This window comes from Budorcas taxicolor, chromosome 10 (assembly GCF_023091745.1).
Source record: "Budorcas taxicolor isolate Tak-1 chromosome 10, Takin1.1, whole genome shotgun sequence".
NCBI classification, from domain to species: domain Eukaryota; kingdom Metazoa; phylum Chordata; class Mammalia; order Artiodactyla; family Bovidae; genus Budorcas; species Budorcas taxicolor.
This window is the reverse complement of record NC_068919.1, coordinates 43278049-43295686: the sequence shown is the minus strand read 5'-3', so window position 1 is coordinate 43295686 and position 17638 is coordinate 43278049. Positions and strand designations below refer to the sequence as shown.

General features: G+C 37.6%; 1 protein-coding gene across 1 annotated transcript; it reads right to left on the bottom strand.

Annotated features, from left to right (window-relative positions):
- Positions 1-48: 48 nt before the first annotated feature.
- On the bottom strand, positions 49-14630 carry RTRAF (RNA transcription, translation and transport factor). Its single transcript, XM_052646858.1, has 8 exons — positions 14482-14630; positions 12607-12731; positions 9611-9710; positions 5439-5528; positions 4503-4591; positions 2394-2462; positions 477-525; positions 49-369 (listed from the first exon to the last, which is right to left on the bottom strand). Exons 1-8 carry the CDS (start codon positions 14540-14542, stop codon positions 215-217), a joined length of 738 nt encoding a protein of 245 aa, XP_052502818.1. The 5' UTR covers positions 14543-14630; the 3' UTR covers positions 49-214.
- Positions 14631-17638: the final 3008 nt, after the last annotated feature.

Below are 17638 nucleotides of genomic sequence, written 5' to 3'. Positions count from 1 at the left end.
TTACTTTTACAGATACATAAAACAACACACAGTCAGAAAAAAAAAAAATGGCCTTCCCAACTTTATTAAAGAAAAAGCAATGATGGTAAATCTCTAGAACAGAGTCAATTTTCTGGGATTCTTCCCTTGAAAACATGACACTTCCAAACACATGCCAAAGCTTACATGGTTCCCAGTTGTACTAAGTAGGTGAGAAGCTGAAATCCTAAACTGTTCATCTTCCAACTTTCCCCAGTCTGTGGTCTGTCTTTGGGTCAGCAATAATCGCCTGAACGGCTACTATGGCTTCATTAATTTTTGTCTGTAGCTCTCTGAGCTCTTCTATGTGCAGCAATCTCAGAATTTGAGCAGCTTCATTAAGAACTGCATCTGTTTCATAAGAAACACTGGATTAATCAGTAACTTTTGCATTTATTCACTTACTTCCCCCAAATAATCACCAAGTCTCTAAAAAGTTTGAATTAAAAATCACTTACCCCCCGTGTCAAAACCAAGAATATGCTTGTCTAAGGCAACAGGCAAGCCCTTAAGGAAACAGGATAAAAATCAGACTATATATAGTTAGTTATACATTTCTATTTTCTTACCTCAAACTGAAAAGCAGCTAGCTAGCCTGTTATTTTAGCCCTTTTAGCTGCAGTGGCAAGGTGCCTGAGAATTTTCTCTTTAAATATGCCTTTTGCTGAGTGACTTTTTTCCTACTACCAAAAAAAAAAAAACCCACCCAAAAAAGGCTTTTTTCCATGTAGTAAGAAGCTAGTTTCATAACACAATCCAATCCTTTAAAACCAGGCAATATAAAAGCATAGCTCCTTTCTGCAGCAGTGCTACCATTACAGCTATGCAGCAAAGGCTGAACAGGGCTGCTCTTATCCCCCTTTAGTGACAGTGAGCAGCCAGTGTACAGAACCAACAGGATCACTTCTGTTCATGAGCTTCCTCGACTTTGTTTGAACATATTGTCTTTATGAACTGTACAAATCTAAAATACACATAACCTTTTTCTGGTTATGACATTTATCAGATTATATGTTATTTAAAAGTTACTTTGAAATGGTCTAGGAAAATGAACAGAATCTAAACCATTTAGTTAACCAGTCAGCACCTGTATCATAATCACCATCTTTGGTATGATGCCAAACCATATAAAGTTCACAATAACTATCAAAAATAAGGAAGGCGGTTTAGGTTTTCTGCTTATTATATACTGTATAAAATCATTACCAGTTAAAGTCAATACTTTCATTGTTACAAATGCTAAACTGTCACTTCTCACTTCATGCCCCAAATCCGGTGTAATGAATGAGTGCAAACAAGAAACTATAGAACTCTTCCACTGTTATTACTGTAGCACAGTATCTTCTGAGATGACACTGAAGTTAGATTTATTTGGAACACTGAAAATAAACTGAATTTTACTTGGCAAATAAGAGCAAAGATTATTTGGTTATGGCCTTATCTGCACTGCCTTCCAAACCAAAGGCATAGTTTTGCTGAATGATGATGAATGATTTTATTATGCCAAAATAACTTACTTACTGTTTGTTCTGCAGTGGGGGTGAAATAAGCTGATCTTTAGTTTCCAGTGGCCTGATTCATACATAATTAATAAGCCAATAAAAACCTTTAAAAGAAACTGAGTGCCTTTCAGAGGGGCACTACCCTGCCCTGGCATTAATAACCTTTCAAAACTACCGGGCTTTGATAAAGATGAGGTCAGAGGACAACAGACACTGGGGAATTAGAGGGTGAGGGAGGCATGACCGAAGGACCAGGGTTCAGAATATAGACTGTAACCAAGACATTCATCTATGTAGCAGGAAAGGGCATTATCAGATATCTGCAGCTGCTAACCCGAGGACACTGTCTACACTGACCCATACTCAAGAAGACTTTAGGGACATTTGGATTTTTGGTAAAATCCATTGGAAACTACCCTAAAATTAGGAACAAGTTACTTTATCATGGTTTATGGTAGGAAATGAGATTTCTCTGAGAAACAAAAGGGTGATGCAGAAAAGGAAAACTAATGAGTAACAAACAGGAGATGTGTCCTGTTTTCTAGTAGTTAGTCAAAATAACCCAGTAAATTTCACAAGGGTAAGTTCTTTTAAATTAACTGAGCACACACAGTGGTTTTCTACTGGTAGGATGTAAATGTGCTACTGGCAGCTTCTTAAAAGTAATGAAGTGAGATAAATGTGAAGTTCACCTTTCACTCAAATTTGACCGGGTACAATTTGCTTAAGAATCAAATTCAACCCTGCTGAAGTACTTTCTCTGCGCAGTTCTAACACAGACTATCTCAAGCATTGTCAAGCAAAGTTCAAACTCCAAAAAAAACGTTCAGTAATAATTTAGAATTTATTTAGATTAAAAAAAAAACAACGTACCTCTTTTGTTTGATTTGCTTTAGCAACTGCATCTTGTGTCAGGCGCTCCTGGACCAAAATGCGAATTGCCTAAAAATTCCCCAAAATATTATTTTTACTTTTTATTGGCTGTTATCTTTTCTTCTCTAAATATATAGAATAAGGATGCTCAATATGATGAAATTAGAAATACCTAATTCAGTACCAAACTGCCAGCAAGTTAAATAAAACAGCTACTGTAATGAAAGTTTTCACTTTTAACATTTAATAATGTGGAATGATGTTCATAACAATTACATTTTTTAAGTAATTTGTGTGTGGTAAAAAATTTTAATAAAGAAGGATACACGGTGAAAAAGTAGGTCTCCTTTCTATCCAAGCCTCAGTCATCGTTTCAGAAAACAATCATTGCTACCAGATCCTTCTACATACTCACAAAGTCTCTTATCAAATTACAAGCTCACCAGGGATATATGCACATGCGTGTGTTACACACATAATCTTTGACACAGAGTAGTGTATAATACTGTCCTTGGGTTCTTCATTATAGTAAAATTTTTTCATATTATTCATAGACATTGATTTTTTCATTATCAACACATTTTATCACTGCAGACATGAGCGCATGCATGTACTTGCACACACACAAAGATTTGAAGGAATTTTAGTGAATGATAGTGAAAACCCCAAAATAAGTATGAAAGTGTGAAATATTATTTTTAATAACAAAAACCTGGAAAAATACATTTGAAAAATAACTAAACCAATCTAACAGTCACTGCAAATATATTACATAGTCCAGTTGCTAAACAGTTAATGTACTGATTCTCACATCTAGCAAACCTATGAAGATGTCCAAATTGTCATGTATTGTTTGCTTCAATTAACTCAAAAGAATAAACATGCAGTTAGGATTAGAATTTTATAGTTTTTGATTGTAACTGACTTATACTTTAGCATCCCAAATACAGTATTTTCCTCTCTCTCTGTTTATGATTAAGGCTGACACAACCACTGTAGAACCATCCCAAAATAATTTCTGTAATTGCCCAAGAAAGGAACAAGCCTTTGAAAGAGCTAAATTTCACTAAAAACAACTTTTGTCTCTTGGCATCCAATTGGAGTTGAGACAATCAAAGTTAACATTCAGATTCAGCAGAATTATACTAATCTAGGAAGAGAATAGTCTTCCCCTTCTTACAACTGTCACTTAATATAATTCTAAAACGGAGAATAAATTATGGCTTAATCTCTTGTGGGGAGAGTGAGATTAATTTCCTGCAAAGTAGCCTAAAGTAATTTAAAGCTCTTTAATTTCTCATAAAAATCAATAATAACTTCTAAAATAACTTCCAAATCTGGTATCCTAAGGACCACTCCCCTGTCCCTCCCCGACAAGACTATCATAGTTACTCAACATGAATCGTCTGAAGCAAGAGTAGATTTTTCCTCTCAGAAATAAGACATCTTTCAGACCATCAGATTCCCTGATGGAAGGATTGAACTGAATGGCCTATCTAGCATGGGGGGCTTGGAGGACAGAAACATTCATTCCTCAAAGAGAGTTGGGGGTATATATTTTTGACCAAATGCACCATTTACTAGTTTGGCATTTTCCATGATCTTAATGAATTATAGACCATGAATCTTTAGAAGGACTAATTAAAAAGAGGTGGGATGATAGGAGGAAGACTGGACCGAGTGTCTAGCTTAAGGTCAAGTGTCTAGTTTAAATCCTGACTATCATTTTCTGTGTCAGCTTGAACATTATTTATCTATTATCATTCAGTCTGTTTCTTCATATACATATTTTTAAAAAGATACCAGTTAACTACCTCTAGGACTGTTGGGAAGACTGCATGAGATCATCTTTGCAAAAGATTTAGCACAGAGGCAGGTACACAGTAAATACTTTGATATTGGTTGTTAGATAATATAAAACCAATGAACTAATTAAATCTGGTTTATGTCCTACATTCCTCCACATTTTACTCATTCAACCACAGATTTAAATATCAAACAATTATTTTTAGAAAATGACAATTTTAAAAATTATATACAAATATATAATTACTTAGAAAATGAGTTTTTAAAATTGTTACATGTATGAATCAAAAATATGAATCTGACCTTCAGCATTACCAGGTAATCATCATGACGCTGAATCTGAAGAAGGTTAGCCAAAGCCATTACACCAGCCTTAAAATCAGGATTATTTACTATAAAAGATTAAAAATGGAAACTTATAGCTCTGTAAGCATGTAATTACAGACATAAATGTAAGCATATATAACAAAAAAAAATCTCAATTTCTAAAATTAATGCTGACAAAAGTAGTATGGGGCATCATCATTAGGTAAATTGATGAGATCAATGGTTTTCCTACTAATTAACCAAAGTGAACAACCCAATAAATGACTAACTTACATGAGGTTTGTCCTGTAACTTTCTCTGCAAGGCCCATTTATGTTTCACTTTTAATTAACTTTTCTCACAAAGCTATTAATTTTAACACACAGATTTCCCTTCAAAGGACAGTTTTCCCAAAACCTTTTCTCTGAGCAGCAGCCCTAGAGTGTCCAAGTAGCTTATTAATTCATAAGAGTAACTCATAAATAACAAGTTAACATCAGTCAGCAAAAGAATATTTAACATAACTTAAGTAATTAGAATCATCATACTTTTAAAAGGAGAAAGAACTAAAGACATCTGGGACTTACAAAAATGAAAAAATTTAACACCTGTTTCATAGTCATTAGATTTAATATTTTCTACACCTAGGAAAGCAATTACCACTATGATTAAATACAAATCAAATGCCCAAGTTACTACGGACAGATGAAAGAAAAGCATTTTAAATTTCAGGTATTCAACTATATAAGGGAGAAAGGACACTGTCACAACAATAAAAAACAGCATAAAGAATAAAAAATATGAACACAAATGTCTGTCTGCATGAAACATTCTTAATCTACTAAAACCAAGTAAACCCAAACTTCATTCTAGACGTAAAAAACATTTAAGAAACCAAAAATGTTGATAATTTTTATGCATTTATAAACTTACCATCCAAATTGATCAATGGCTCTGCATTTTTAGCTGCATTGTCAGCATTTTTTGTATTATCAGGTACCAAGTCCTTGTTGTATTTTTCAGCTGTAAAGATAGGCAAAAATACAATTTGTAGGACTTCAACTTAAGGTAAGATAAACACTGCTTATTTATTGAATTTAACTAAGCTAAATTGGTTGTAAGCATAGACAACTCATCCATTCAAAATTACTTTTTGCTATTAAAAAACTCTACAAGACAATGCGAGTTTATTTTTTTAATTAAACTAAAATGATTATCCAACACAAATACCTTTTCATTAATGTTTCTTAAAGTATCTAAATTTTGAGAGAGAAAGTTTGCTTTTCAGCTTCCTCTGAAACTTCGGAGGGGTAGAAGAATGGGAAGTGGGTAAATATAGGTCACATGAGGTTAAATACAAACTCACTAAGAAGTTTCTTACCAAAATTTCTTTTGAATGCTGTATACAGAATCAAAAACTTTGCTTTTTAGAAAAAATAGCACTTCAAATACACCATGATACACAAAGCTAAACTTTTGAGTCTTAAAATGCAGAATTCTAAAAATAGATTTTATTAGCTTTACTTGAAAAATAATATTTTAAGATTTTACAAATAAAAATATTTAATAGTAATTCACTAAATTTAATGCCCCCAAAGACATCTTTGGCTATAGTGCTTTTATGATTTGCTTAAAAAAAAAAAAGGGAAAATAAAAGCATTAAAATTTAAGTCATAGAAATTAGCTGAAAGGAGTCCCCACTAGCCAAATCTGGAACAAACATTTAAATACACGATGACAAATAAGGATTAAAACCCACTGAGTAAAATAAGAATTCACATATCTACACTGATTTGAATAAAAACACACATTGGTAAGAAGGAAACTGCTCTTAAAGGCCTGTCAGTGGAAAGCCAAAAAAAATGTAGAAGAATGATGGAATTAGAAAAACACTTTCTGGCCATCATAATCAATAATAATAATTGACTCAGGCCAGAATCATCAAATGGATACTAAAGCTAAGGTTTAAGGAGGAAAAGCACAGAGAAATCATCTCAAAGTATCTCTTTTCCAAGATATGTATCTAAGGAATTTCAGTGACTAGGACTCTGGTCTTCCACTGCAGAGGGCATGGGGTTTGATGAACCAAGGTCTTGCATCCTGTGAGGTGCAGTCAAAAAGAAAAAAATAAGATACATATTTATTGCAAAGGGGAAAACAGTAACTTTACACTGAAGAAAGTTTACCGAAGTGATCAGCAAAATGACTAACATTTAGGTATATCACTAACACATGCATCCTAATATGAGGTACTTAACAAGAATGCAACATAACTTGTATTATTCTTAATAAAACTACAAACTCTCAACCCAACCACGAGGAACCATCAGACACACCCAAACTGAAGGACATTCTACAAAATAAATGTCACTGTCCTAAAGCACAAAGACTGAGTAAATCGTTCCAGAGTGTAGGAGAATGAACACAAGAGATGAACGAGAATGAACAAAACACACAATCCAGGATTGCTCTGGAGGTTTTTATTGGCTTGTTTTTGCCGCAGAGAACATTACTGAGACAAACACTGAAATGTGAGTAATACCTAGAGACAACAGCAGAGAATCAAAGTTAATCTCCTGATTATGATAAGCATACTGCAGCTATGTAAGACAATGACTTTTTCTTTTAGGAAATGTGCATTTAAGTGCTTAAAAGAGAAATCATCTACAATTTAGTGTCAGATGGTTTAGAAAAAAATTAGGAGTATGTGAATACACAGAAAAGGATAAGGCAAATGAACTAAAATGTTAATAATGCCTGCAGAATTTGAGCATGTAATAATTCTTTTTATTATTCCTGCAACATATCTATAAATTTTAAATTATCAAAAAAAGTTAAAAGAACTTAAGTTAGCTTTTAACCACCTTAATTGACAAGCAAGCTAAAGGCTTTACAAAATATTATGGCATAAATAATAAAAATTCATAATTTATCAAAAATAAAAATTTTAAATAACTTAAAAGTCAAGAAGAATGAACTCACCAACATAAAGCCATAAGAGAGCAACAGTGCCCCCTACTGATAAGGGGCAGTGTTTCAGATACAAACAGCTTTTTTACACATTAAAAGAAACCATGCTATCACTGAGAAATACCTGTACTTACATTAATATACTGCACTTACCAAGGACTTATTAAAATTGATAAGCATATCTATTGTACACAAGAAACTACATCAGGCACTGTGGCAGAGAGAATCATGACTGCTCCCTCCCCACAAAAGATGGCCATACTGCAATCCCTAGAAGTTATGAATATGGTATCTTACGTGGCAAAAAGGACTGTGTGGGTGTGACTGAAATAAGGACCTTGAAACTGGGGGTGGCGGGTTAAACTGGATTATCTAGGTGGGCACGATGAAATCACAGCATCCTTAGAAGAGGGAGGCAGGAAGGTCAGAGTCAGAGAAGAGGTGACAATGAAAGCAGAATTACAGAGATTAGAACTTGCTAGACTCGAAGACAAAGGGAGCAGAAAGCAGGCAGCCTCCGGAAGACGGAAAAGACAAAGAAATGAATCCTCCCCTAGAGCCTCCAAAACAAACCAGCCCTGTCGACAAACTGACTTTAGTCCTGATACAGGTGTTGGACTTCTGACCTCCAAAACTGTAAGATACTGTCTTTTAAATCACTGAGTTCATGGCAATATGTTACAGCAGCAACAGGAAATTAACAGAGGTACCATGTAGAAAACAAGGCTGAGTATCAGCTTACAATTTAGTGAGGCCAGTAAGACGAGCAAAATGGAAAGTGAAAATGATCTAAAAAGGTATTGAGGTAAAAGTTACGAAAGTTAAGAAGGAAGTATCATTGCTGCTAGCTGGCATTTGAGCTGGATCTTACAAGGACAGATAGACTGAAATGGCATATTAGCCAAGGGAAAAGTGAAAGCAAAGAAAGAAGGGGGAAAAAAGGAGATGGAAAGAGGAAACGGCATTACTGTAGTTTGGCTGGGGTGGCAAGTATATGAATACTAGTTTAAAGGCTTTGAATATCATGCTAAGGAGCCTGGAATTCCTTTTGTAGAAAATGGGAAAGCAATGGTGTTTGTGAACACATAAAAGGAACTATTCTTTGGAGACAAAGTGTAGCATCCTAAAACATTTATGTTTAAAAAATTAGGTTGCTGGGGGCCATGTGGATGAAAACAGAGGGTGACACAGATGGGAGACTACTATGAAAGGTGTTATGATAATCTCAGGAGAAAGGGACAAGAGCTAGAATTAGGGTGACAGCAGTGGAGATGGAGAATGAAAGATACAGCAGACAAAGGAAAAGACGGATGGGAAGAAAAGACGGGCCAAAGACGCTGAAACCAAACCTGGAGCATTTCTCGCAACCTACTCCAGGATTCTTGCCTAGGAAATTCCATGGACAGAGGAGGCTGGTGGGCTACAGTCCATGGATTCCCAAAGAGTCAGACATGACTTAAAGACTAAACAACAAAAGGCATTAAAAAGGCTTCAAAAGCAAATGATTAAGACTGGAACTGATAGTCACAAAAAAGAGAACAACATAAATGCAGAAGATGGAGATAAAATAAGATAATCAGATCTTACATTTAGATGTTAACAGGCCTTTCAAAATGAAATGGCCTAATGAGAGAAAATGGTTTATTGGAAAACTATTTTCACAGTAAGTACTAACATTCAAAATCTTCCAATGACATCAGTATCTGTAATAAAATAATGTTAAACATGAATAATAAATATATTTTGGCTTATAGTGCATATCTGCATTAGATGTATATTTCAGTCTCTAGTGAAACTGGCTGCTGCAACCAAGACTGGAAATCCTATCAATTCTGGGACAGTAGCAAAAAGTGAACTTGAAGGCTAAGGTCCAGACTGTGCCAAGCCAGCAAATTCACTGAAGTGATGTGACTTCGTGAGAGGACATCACCTTCAAATTCTAAAAAAGAAAATCCAGAATGACTACAAACAAAAAGTAAAATTTTAATCAGATACTGCAAAGTGAGATGAGGATGTACAAAACTTAAAATGAATCAAAGGTAAAACAATCTAAGACAAACGGGCAAGTTCCCTACATTTTTACCCCCCTTTCCCACCCTTTCTCTCTAAAACAATATATTCCCCACAAAACATACCATTATCTCCATACTCAAGTCTAACAGCTAAGCCAAGAAGCCAGTCAATTGCTTCCTGTCGATCTTGAATCTTGAAAGGACAGTTAACATCTCTGAGATACTGTGAAGGAAAAAGAAAATTGCTTCATTCTTACTATAAAGTCACAAAATAAAACATGGTAGAATTAAGAGACCTGAGTTTGTATCTCTTAAGAATTTCTTGCAACATTTATATTACTAAACCTTTGATGCAATTATATAACCCATTTAAGCATATACTACTTACGAAAAAAATTAAGTACTTCCATCATGGTTTATGAAAGTTTTACTTTTGCAGATTGCAGACAGGATATCACTGATCTACGGTAACTTCATTTTGTAGATGAGAAAACCAAAGCCTATAGGTCAACACTTCCTGACAGTTACACAACTGAAATCAGGGACCTGAATCTAAACCATATGATTCTAGGTCTCAATACACACAATAGTTAAATAAAAATATGTATCAAAAAACAAAACCCAATTATTATCTAAACCTTAGCTTTCATATTTTGGAATGCTTCCAACAGAGTAAGCTATGTGACACACCAGTGTTTTGAATAAACATCAGAAGCAATATATTCAAATGAGCATGTCCTTAAAGTAAGTCTCTCAGGAGCTTAAAATCTAATCCCACAACAATGCTATAACTCAAACCTTCTGGAAATCCTTTGGCGGATACCTAATGAATCAGCACTTTTTAACCATAACTTATTTTCTAACCAAAAATGTTATTCACCTGCTTTTATAAAAAAAAAAAAAGGCACCTCATTCACAAGATTTAGTCATGATACAAAAAGCAAACCCACCCCCACCTTCAAAGTATAAAAAAACTGCCAATATTCAAAATATGTCTCTTGATCTAAAAGTAATTCCAAAAGAAGTTCTAAATATGCTTTAAGCAATGACATCATCATTCCAAAGAGAGTTCCAATATATTTATCTTTAGGTTATACTACTTTACTGTCATTTTGGGGTCTTTTTCATTGGAAAGTTCATTATTCTTCAACACCCTCCCACATGTGGAACTCTGTATCGTCTTGTACACAAGTAGACCAGTAAGTAAAATGTGATAAAAGCAAATATAAAATTCTAATAATGTATTTCAAAGTCTTAACAAGTCTGTCAAAAATTTCAAAATATAGTTTTGAAGGGTAAAGGAAAATGATCTAGTGGTACCAGTATTAGTAGCAGAAGCAGGAATATCAACAAACATATAGCACTTGCGATGGGCCAGGCACCTCTGTGACAGGCTGAAGGTATATTTCATTAACAATATGCCACTCCTGAGATAAGATACCACTGTTACCCCCATTTATTGATAAAAATCTAGAGCCACAGAAAGGTTAATAAACTTACTCATTGTCACAGAGATAGTATGTAACTTATATAATTCCCTAGTCCACAAAAGGAGAAAGTTAGCTACCTAAACACTCTGCTCCAGTCAATGAAAAATTAAATCATTTTCAAATTCTTTTTTTAAAATATAAATTTATTTATTTTAATTGGAGGTTATTACTTTACAGTATGTATTGGTTTTGCCATACATCATCATTTTCAAATTCTTAAAGGAAAAGATCTCATCAAAGTAACAGAGCTGATCAAATGTTTAATATAATGACACTATAAAATGTAATTTTTATTCTAATTTGAAAAAACTGTTTTCTGCAAAAATGTTACTAAAATTAAACTAGGTCAATGAAAAAGTTATTCCACCCACAAAAATAAGATAATACCGTTTTTTAAAAAGTATTATTTCTATAGTATACAACAAAGCAGAACTGTGTATATTAAATATAAGCAAACACAAGAGAACCTTAGTTTACAATCATGTTAATAATGTCTTATTTTAATACAATACTATTTCTGCTACATTTTTAATGTAATGTAAAAAATCTTATTTTGGCCATTTTTACTATTTATATAATATGCATCACTGTTTAATTAAGAAGTCTCTTTGTTTTTTGGACTACACTATTTCTTTTGAGTGTCAAACTGTGCCATTACTTTTATTAGTTAATAGTCTATAAAGCTTGTTTTCAATGGGCAGCCTGCTAGTCAGGTACAGGGCCCTAGAGGATTTGAATAAATTCTGCTATAGGGAAAATGCAGAAATGAATACCGACATATCAATCACTCATTTATATTCATAACATATATGTATACAAATACACACTTATAAATATATATTTTCATGAAAGAAACAGATCCTTCTGTTGAATGTCAGGCACTCATCTAAGTACTGGGGATAAAGGCCTGCTCTCCAGATACATTACCTTAATGCTGACAGTTTCGAGAAGCCAGGGATTGGTTGGGAAAGCTGAGGAGTGGCAACACTAGTCCAGTCATATCACCTAAAACTGTGAGAGCTCCCTAGTTCGATGAAGATCAAACTCTTTATCCCCTATACCCCTGCCCCCACCCTCATGCCTGATGGTTCACCATACTATTTCTATCTAATACTGAATGCTTGGTAGGAAGAGAGAATATGCTTTAAAAAAAAAATTACATCCCTGAAATCAAGCTTTTCTAACACTGATTATTATTATGTTTGGAGTATAATTGCTTTACAATGTTGTGTTAGTTTCTGCTGTCAATGACGTACTTATGCCTGTGTATGTGTGTGTATATCTCCTCCCTCTTAGACCTCCCTCCTACCCAACCCCCCATTCCACTCATCACCCATCTAGGTCATCATAGAGCACTGAGTTGAGCTCCCTGCACTATATACACTGACTTCCCAGTATCTACTTTACACATGGCAGTGTATATACGTCAATCCTAATCTTCCAATCTGTCCCACCCTCTCTTTCCCCTGCTGTATTCAGTGTTTTTTAAGTCTGCATCTCTATTCCTGCCCTGCAAATAAAACATCCGTTTTATTCAGCTATATTATTTTAAAAGAAAAATTATATTATTATTTTAAAAGCTGTCTTCATAGACAAGCTCTTGGTATATTTTACTTTCTAATTCATTACCTGTTCAAAGAACTTGGGCCAGTCACTGCTGTGGATGTTTCTTAAGTTACCTCTGTCTTCAATTTTATAGTGTCTGATTTTCTGGTCTTCAAGCCAAACAATGAAGTTTCTAAATTCTGTTTCATCTGTAATAAAAACACCATATAAATCACAAGAAAGTGAAAGCTGCTCAGTCGTGTCTGACTCTTTGCCACCCCATGAACTATACAGTCCATGGAATTCTCCAGGCCAGAATACTGGAAGGGGTAGCCTTTCCGTTTTCCAGGAGATCTTCCCAACCCAAGGATCGAACCCAAGGTTCCCCGCATTGTAAGCAGATTCTTTCCCAGCTGAGCCACAAGGGAAGCCCATGAGAAGCACTAGGTAAAACACTTCCTTCTCCACAAATAGTCTTGTGGAATTTTTTTTTTAACTGCAAAATCATAAATTACTTGAGCTGCTTGAAGTAGGAGTTGAATGTACAGACTTTGAATTAACTTCTGTTCATATTCTGGCCCAAATTCAAATTCTGGATCCAGAAATTTAGTGGTTGTGTGAACCTGGGCTAATTAACTAAATTTTCTGTGCCTCAGATTCTTGAGTTACAAAATGGGGACTTACCTCCTAGGCTTGTTATAAAAGATTTAATAAAATAACAATAAAAACAGTGCCTGGCACACAATTTTGCTACTTAAGTGTCAGTTATTATTTCAGTTCCTGTGAGGAAAAGGGGGAGAATGGACTGTGCAAGGTTAAATTAATAGCAACAATAAAGTACAAGAAATTAAATGGCGATCACAACAAGGATACCGACTATCACTGTCATTTGCTATTAAGGACATTAAACACATTCATGAAATAGTGTGCATGTGGTTTCATTTAATCCTTCCATATGCTTTTGAGGTAAGTAATATCCCCATTTTACCAGTGAAAAAGTTGAGGCTCAAAGTTTCAAAACCAGATCTAAGCTCTATTCCTACTGAACCTTTTTTGTTAAATAAAAGGCAAAGCAGAAAAACAAGATTCTGTAAGATGACATGCTTCTACAGGAGATGACAAAACACTGTCATCCTGCTTGGAAATCATCTTCAATTTTCAAGTTCAAGCTTGAGTTCAAATTCCGGCTTCCCCAAGTCTTGAGAATACACAATGGTCTTAACATCCCAGGTGTTACTTGATCCCTTTCAAACTTAATCTACCACAGGCCAAGAATTCTGGAAGAAAATAAGTAGCGGTGGGCGACGGGTGAGTAGCAGTGGGTAGCAACCTTAATACTTTCTACAGTTTCAAGCTGTGAAATCCCAAACACCTTTGTATTTACAATTCAACCGCCCCGCTCATCTATTAACTCCCGCCCCCCCCCCCCCAATCCCCACACTGTAATTAGCTCGTTAATACACGCGCTCACCCCAACACTGTCTTGGACTTCATTTTTGTCTTGGGCTCAAACTACTGGATGGGTTCTAACTGCCCTTATTCCTAATCCCTCCCCTCCTTAGTTCCCTGAACGAGTCTTCAAGTTACTCGGTTTTTCTCTTCGAATTCCAGCACTGTGTGGACCCCAGCAGGTGCTCAGGGTATCGCCCAATCACCCGTGAAACACGGGGCTGAAGGGCTAAGTTAAAAAGCGAAGACTTTCCTTCTAGAGTGCTGAGGGCGAGGGCTGTGAGGGTGGTGTCTGGAGTTCAGCAAGTGCAGAAAGCGGCGATGCCGAGGCAAGAGTGGGTAGCGGAGAAGGAAGGATGGGAGAAAGCAGAGGTATTCGGGGCCGGGAGGAGAGAGGCGCCGGGGAGACAAGGCCGCGGACGGTCCGGGTGGAGAGCCCAGGAGCCGGCGCTGAGAAAGCGGCGGCCGGCCGGTCACGGACGCGCTGCGGGCCCGGGGCCGCCGCCTCACCTTTGCAGTTGAAGCCGGCAGGGTTGTGGTAGTCAAGGGCCGTCAACTTGCGTCGGAACATGGTCCCCGCTGCTCGCTCCGGTCCCCCGGGATGCGGCCGGGAGAGGCGAGGCGAGGCAAGGCAAGGAGGAGCAGAAGGCGCAGACACGGGTGACGCGGCGAGAAGGCGGGCGGGCACCGGGAGCTCCGAAATGACGGCGGCCTTAGCCAATCGTGGCTTAGGAACGGCAGCCGCCGGACAATGCCCACCAATCGCGGCTCTGGCTGGGGAGGCGGGGCCACGTCGGGGCACGTCGACGCTTAAATAAACTTTATTGTCAGCTTTCTAGTTGTACAATAGGCAGAGAGCAACTGAGAAACATAGTTACCGCTTGCTTTCTTCGCGGTCTTGATAACAGCACGCAAAGAACAGTATCCTTAGAATTTCTGCTATGGGCCATACCTCTTATTGGACCATACAAACTGTTTAGTATTTTCAGTGAATTCATTCATTCATTCATTTAATTATATGCCTCCTACATAATAGGTGCTCTTCTAACAAGGCTAATACAAAGACTTTTAGCAAGGTCCGTTTATGACTTGGCCTTCCCTCCTGGCTCAGTCGGGAAAGAATCTGCCTGCAATGTGGGAGACCTGGCTTCGATTCCTGGGTCGGGAAGATCTCCTGGAGAAGGAAATGGCAACCCATTCCAGTATTCTTGCCTGGAGAATCCCATGGACGGAGGAGCCTGGTAGGCTACAGACCACTGGGTCACAAAGAGTCGGACACGACTGAGTGACTTCACTCACTCAAACCACCACTTTATGACTCCTTCGGCTTCCCAGGTGGCGCTAGTGGTAAAAGAACCCGCCTGCCAATGCAAGGGACGTGGGTTTGATCCCTGGGTTGGGAAGATCCCCTGAAGAAGAAAATGGCAACCCACTCCAGTATTCTTGCCTGGAAGATTCCATGCACTGGCGGGCTACAGTCTGTAGGGTCGCAAAGAGTCAGACACGACTGAAGCGACTGAGTATGCATACACATGACTTGTTAGGAGTGGTCCATAGATAAACATACAACTGCAATACTACGTGATAGTTCCTGACATGTCTAGCAACCACGAAATTTTGAAGCCAGAAACCTGGACTTGCCCTTTACTCCCTCTGACTGCAGTTACAACATCCAGTAGGGTTCTGCCTCTCAAATTCCTCACCTCTTCCCAACCTCACTGTTGCTACCTCAAATCAGGGATTCATAATTTTTGCTTGCTCTAATTATCTGATTTCTTAGAGCCAGTTTTGCCTTCTCCAGCCCACTCCCCCACACAGCAATGATAGTGATTTTGTAAAATAAAAACCTCCTAAAACAAAAACCTGTCCATAACACTTTAATGCTTAGTATCTTTCAGTGGGTCCTCATTGCCTTCTAGCAATCATCAAAACTCCTTATCATATTTAAGATCCTTCCTGATTCAGTCCCCATCTGCTTTCAGATACTGGACAGACAACAGTGAGCCAGAGAGACCAAGCCTCTGCTTTTATGAAGTTTATAAGCCCTAGAGGGAAGAAAAGCAATAAACAGATAAACAAGCTTAAATTATGACTTGAAGGTGGTAAGTTCACCATGCAGTCAAAAGGGTAACTTGTCTTGAGGGAAGAGGATATACAAAGGCAAGGCATGGCCCAGGGGGGCTAGAACTTATGGGAGCTGGAGGGTAGGACAGAATGACAGCTGATGAGACTTGGACAGAGGCAAGGACCTGATCAAGAAGGATCTTTCATGCCATGCTACTGGGAACTATTGAAGTTCTTGGGGGGTAAGCCAATTATATAAATTTCATTTCAACAGATTATAATTAAACACTATGTTAGCATTTGTGGGGCCTACAAATGAGTTAGATATTTTCAGGAAGTTCAAGTTCAGTTCAGTTCAATTCAATCGCTCGGTCATGTCCAGCTCTTTGCGACCCCGTGAATCGCAGCATGCCAGGCCTCCCTGTCCATCACCATCTCCTGGAGTTCACTCAGACTCACGTCCATCGAGTCCGTGATGCCATCCAGCCATCTCATCCTCGGTTGTCCCCTTCTCCTCCTGCCCCCAATCCCTCCCAGCATCAGAGTCTTTTCCAATGAGTCAACTCTTCGCATGAGGTAGCCGAAGTACTGGAGCTTCAGCTTTATCATCATCCCTTCCAAAGAAATCGCAGGGTTGATCTCCTTCAGAATGGACTGGTTGGATCTCCTTGCAGTCCAAGGGACTCTCAAGAGTCTTCTCCAACACCACAGTTCAAAAGCATCAATTCTTCGGCGCTCAGCCTTCTTCACAGTCCAACTCTCACATCCATACATGACCACAGGAAAAACCATAGCCTTGACTAGACGGACCTTAGTCGGCAAAGTAATGTCTCTGCTTTTGAATATGCTATCTAGGTTGATCATAACTTTTCTTCCAAGGAGTAAGCGTCTTTTAATTTCATGGCTGCAGTCACCATCTGCAGTGATTTTGGAGCCCCCCAAAATAAAGTCTGACACTGTTTCCCCATCTATTTGCCATGAAGTGACGGGACCGGATGCCATGATCTTCGTTTTCTGAATGTTGAGCTTGAAGCCAACTTTTTCACTCTCCTCTCTCACTTTCATCAAGATGCTTTTTAGCTCCTCTTCACTTTCTGCCATAAGAGTGGTGTCATCTGCATATCTGAGGTTATTGATATTTCTCCCGGCAATCTTGATTCCAGCTTGTGTTTCTTCTAGTCCAGCGTTTCTCATGATGTACTCTGCATATAAGTTAAATAAGCAGGGTGACAATATACAGCCTTGACGTACTCCTTTTCCTATTTGGAACCAGTCTGTTGTTCCATGTCCAGTTCTAACTGTTGCTTCCTGACCTGCATAGAGGTTTCTTAAGGGGCAGGTTAGGTGGTCTGGTATTCCCTTCTCTTTCAGAATTTTCTACAGTTTATTGCGATCCACACAGTCAAAGGCTTTGGCATAGTCAATAAAGCAGAAATAGATGTTTTTCTGGAACTCTCTTGCTTTTTCCAAGATCCAGCGGATGTTCGCAATTTGATCTCTGGTTCCTCTGCCTTTTCTAAAACCAGCTTGAACATCAGAGAGTTCACAGTTCACGTATTGCTGAAGCCTGGCTTGGAGAATTTTGAGCATTGCTGTACTAGCA

Coding starts and splice junctions, on each gene's coding strand:
- RTRAF (XM_052646858.1), bottom strand. CDS start 14,542: ATGTTCCGACGCAAGTTGACGGCCCTTGACTACCACAACCCTGCCGGC. Junction 5,529..9,610: donor ACTTGAGTATGGAGATAATG/GTATGTTTTGTG, acceptor CTATCTTTACAG/CTGAAAAATACAACAAGGAC. Junction 2,463..4,502: donor ATTACCTGGTAATGCTGAAG/GTCAGATTCATA, acceptor GGGAATTTTTAG/GCAATTCGCATTTTGGTCCA.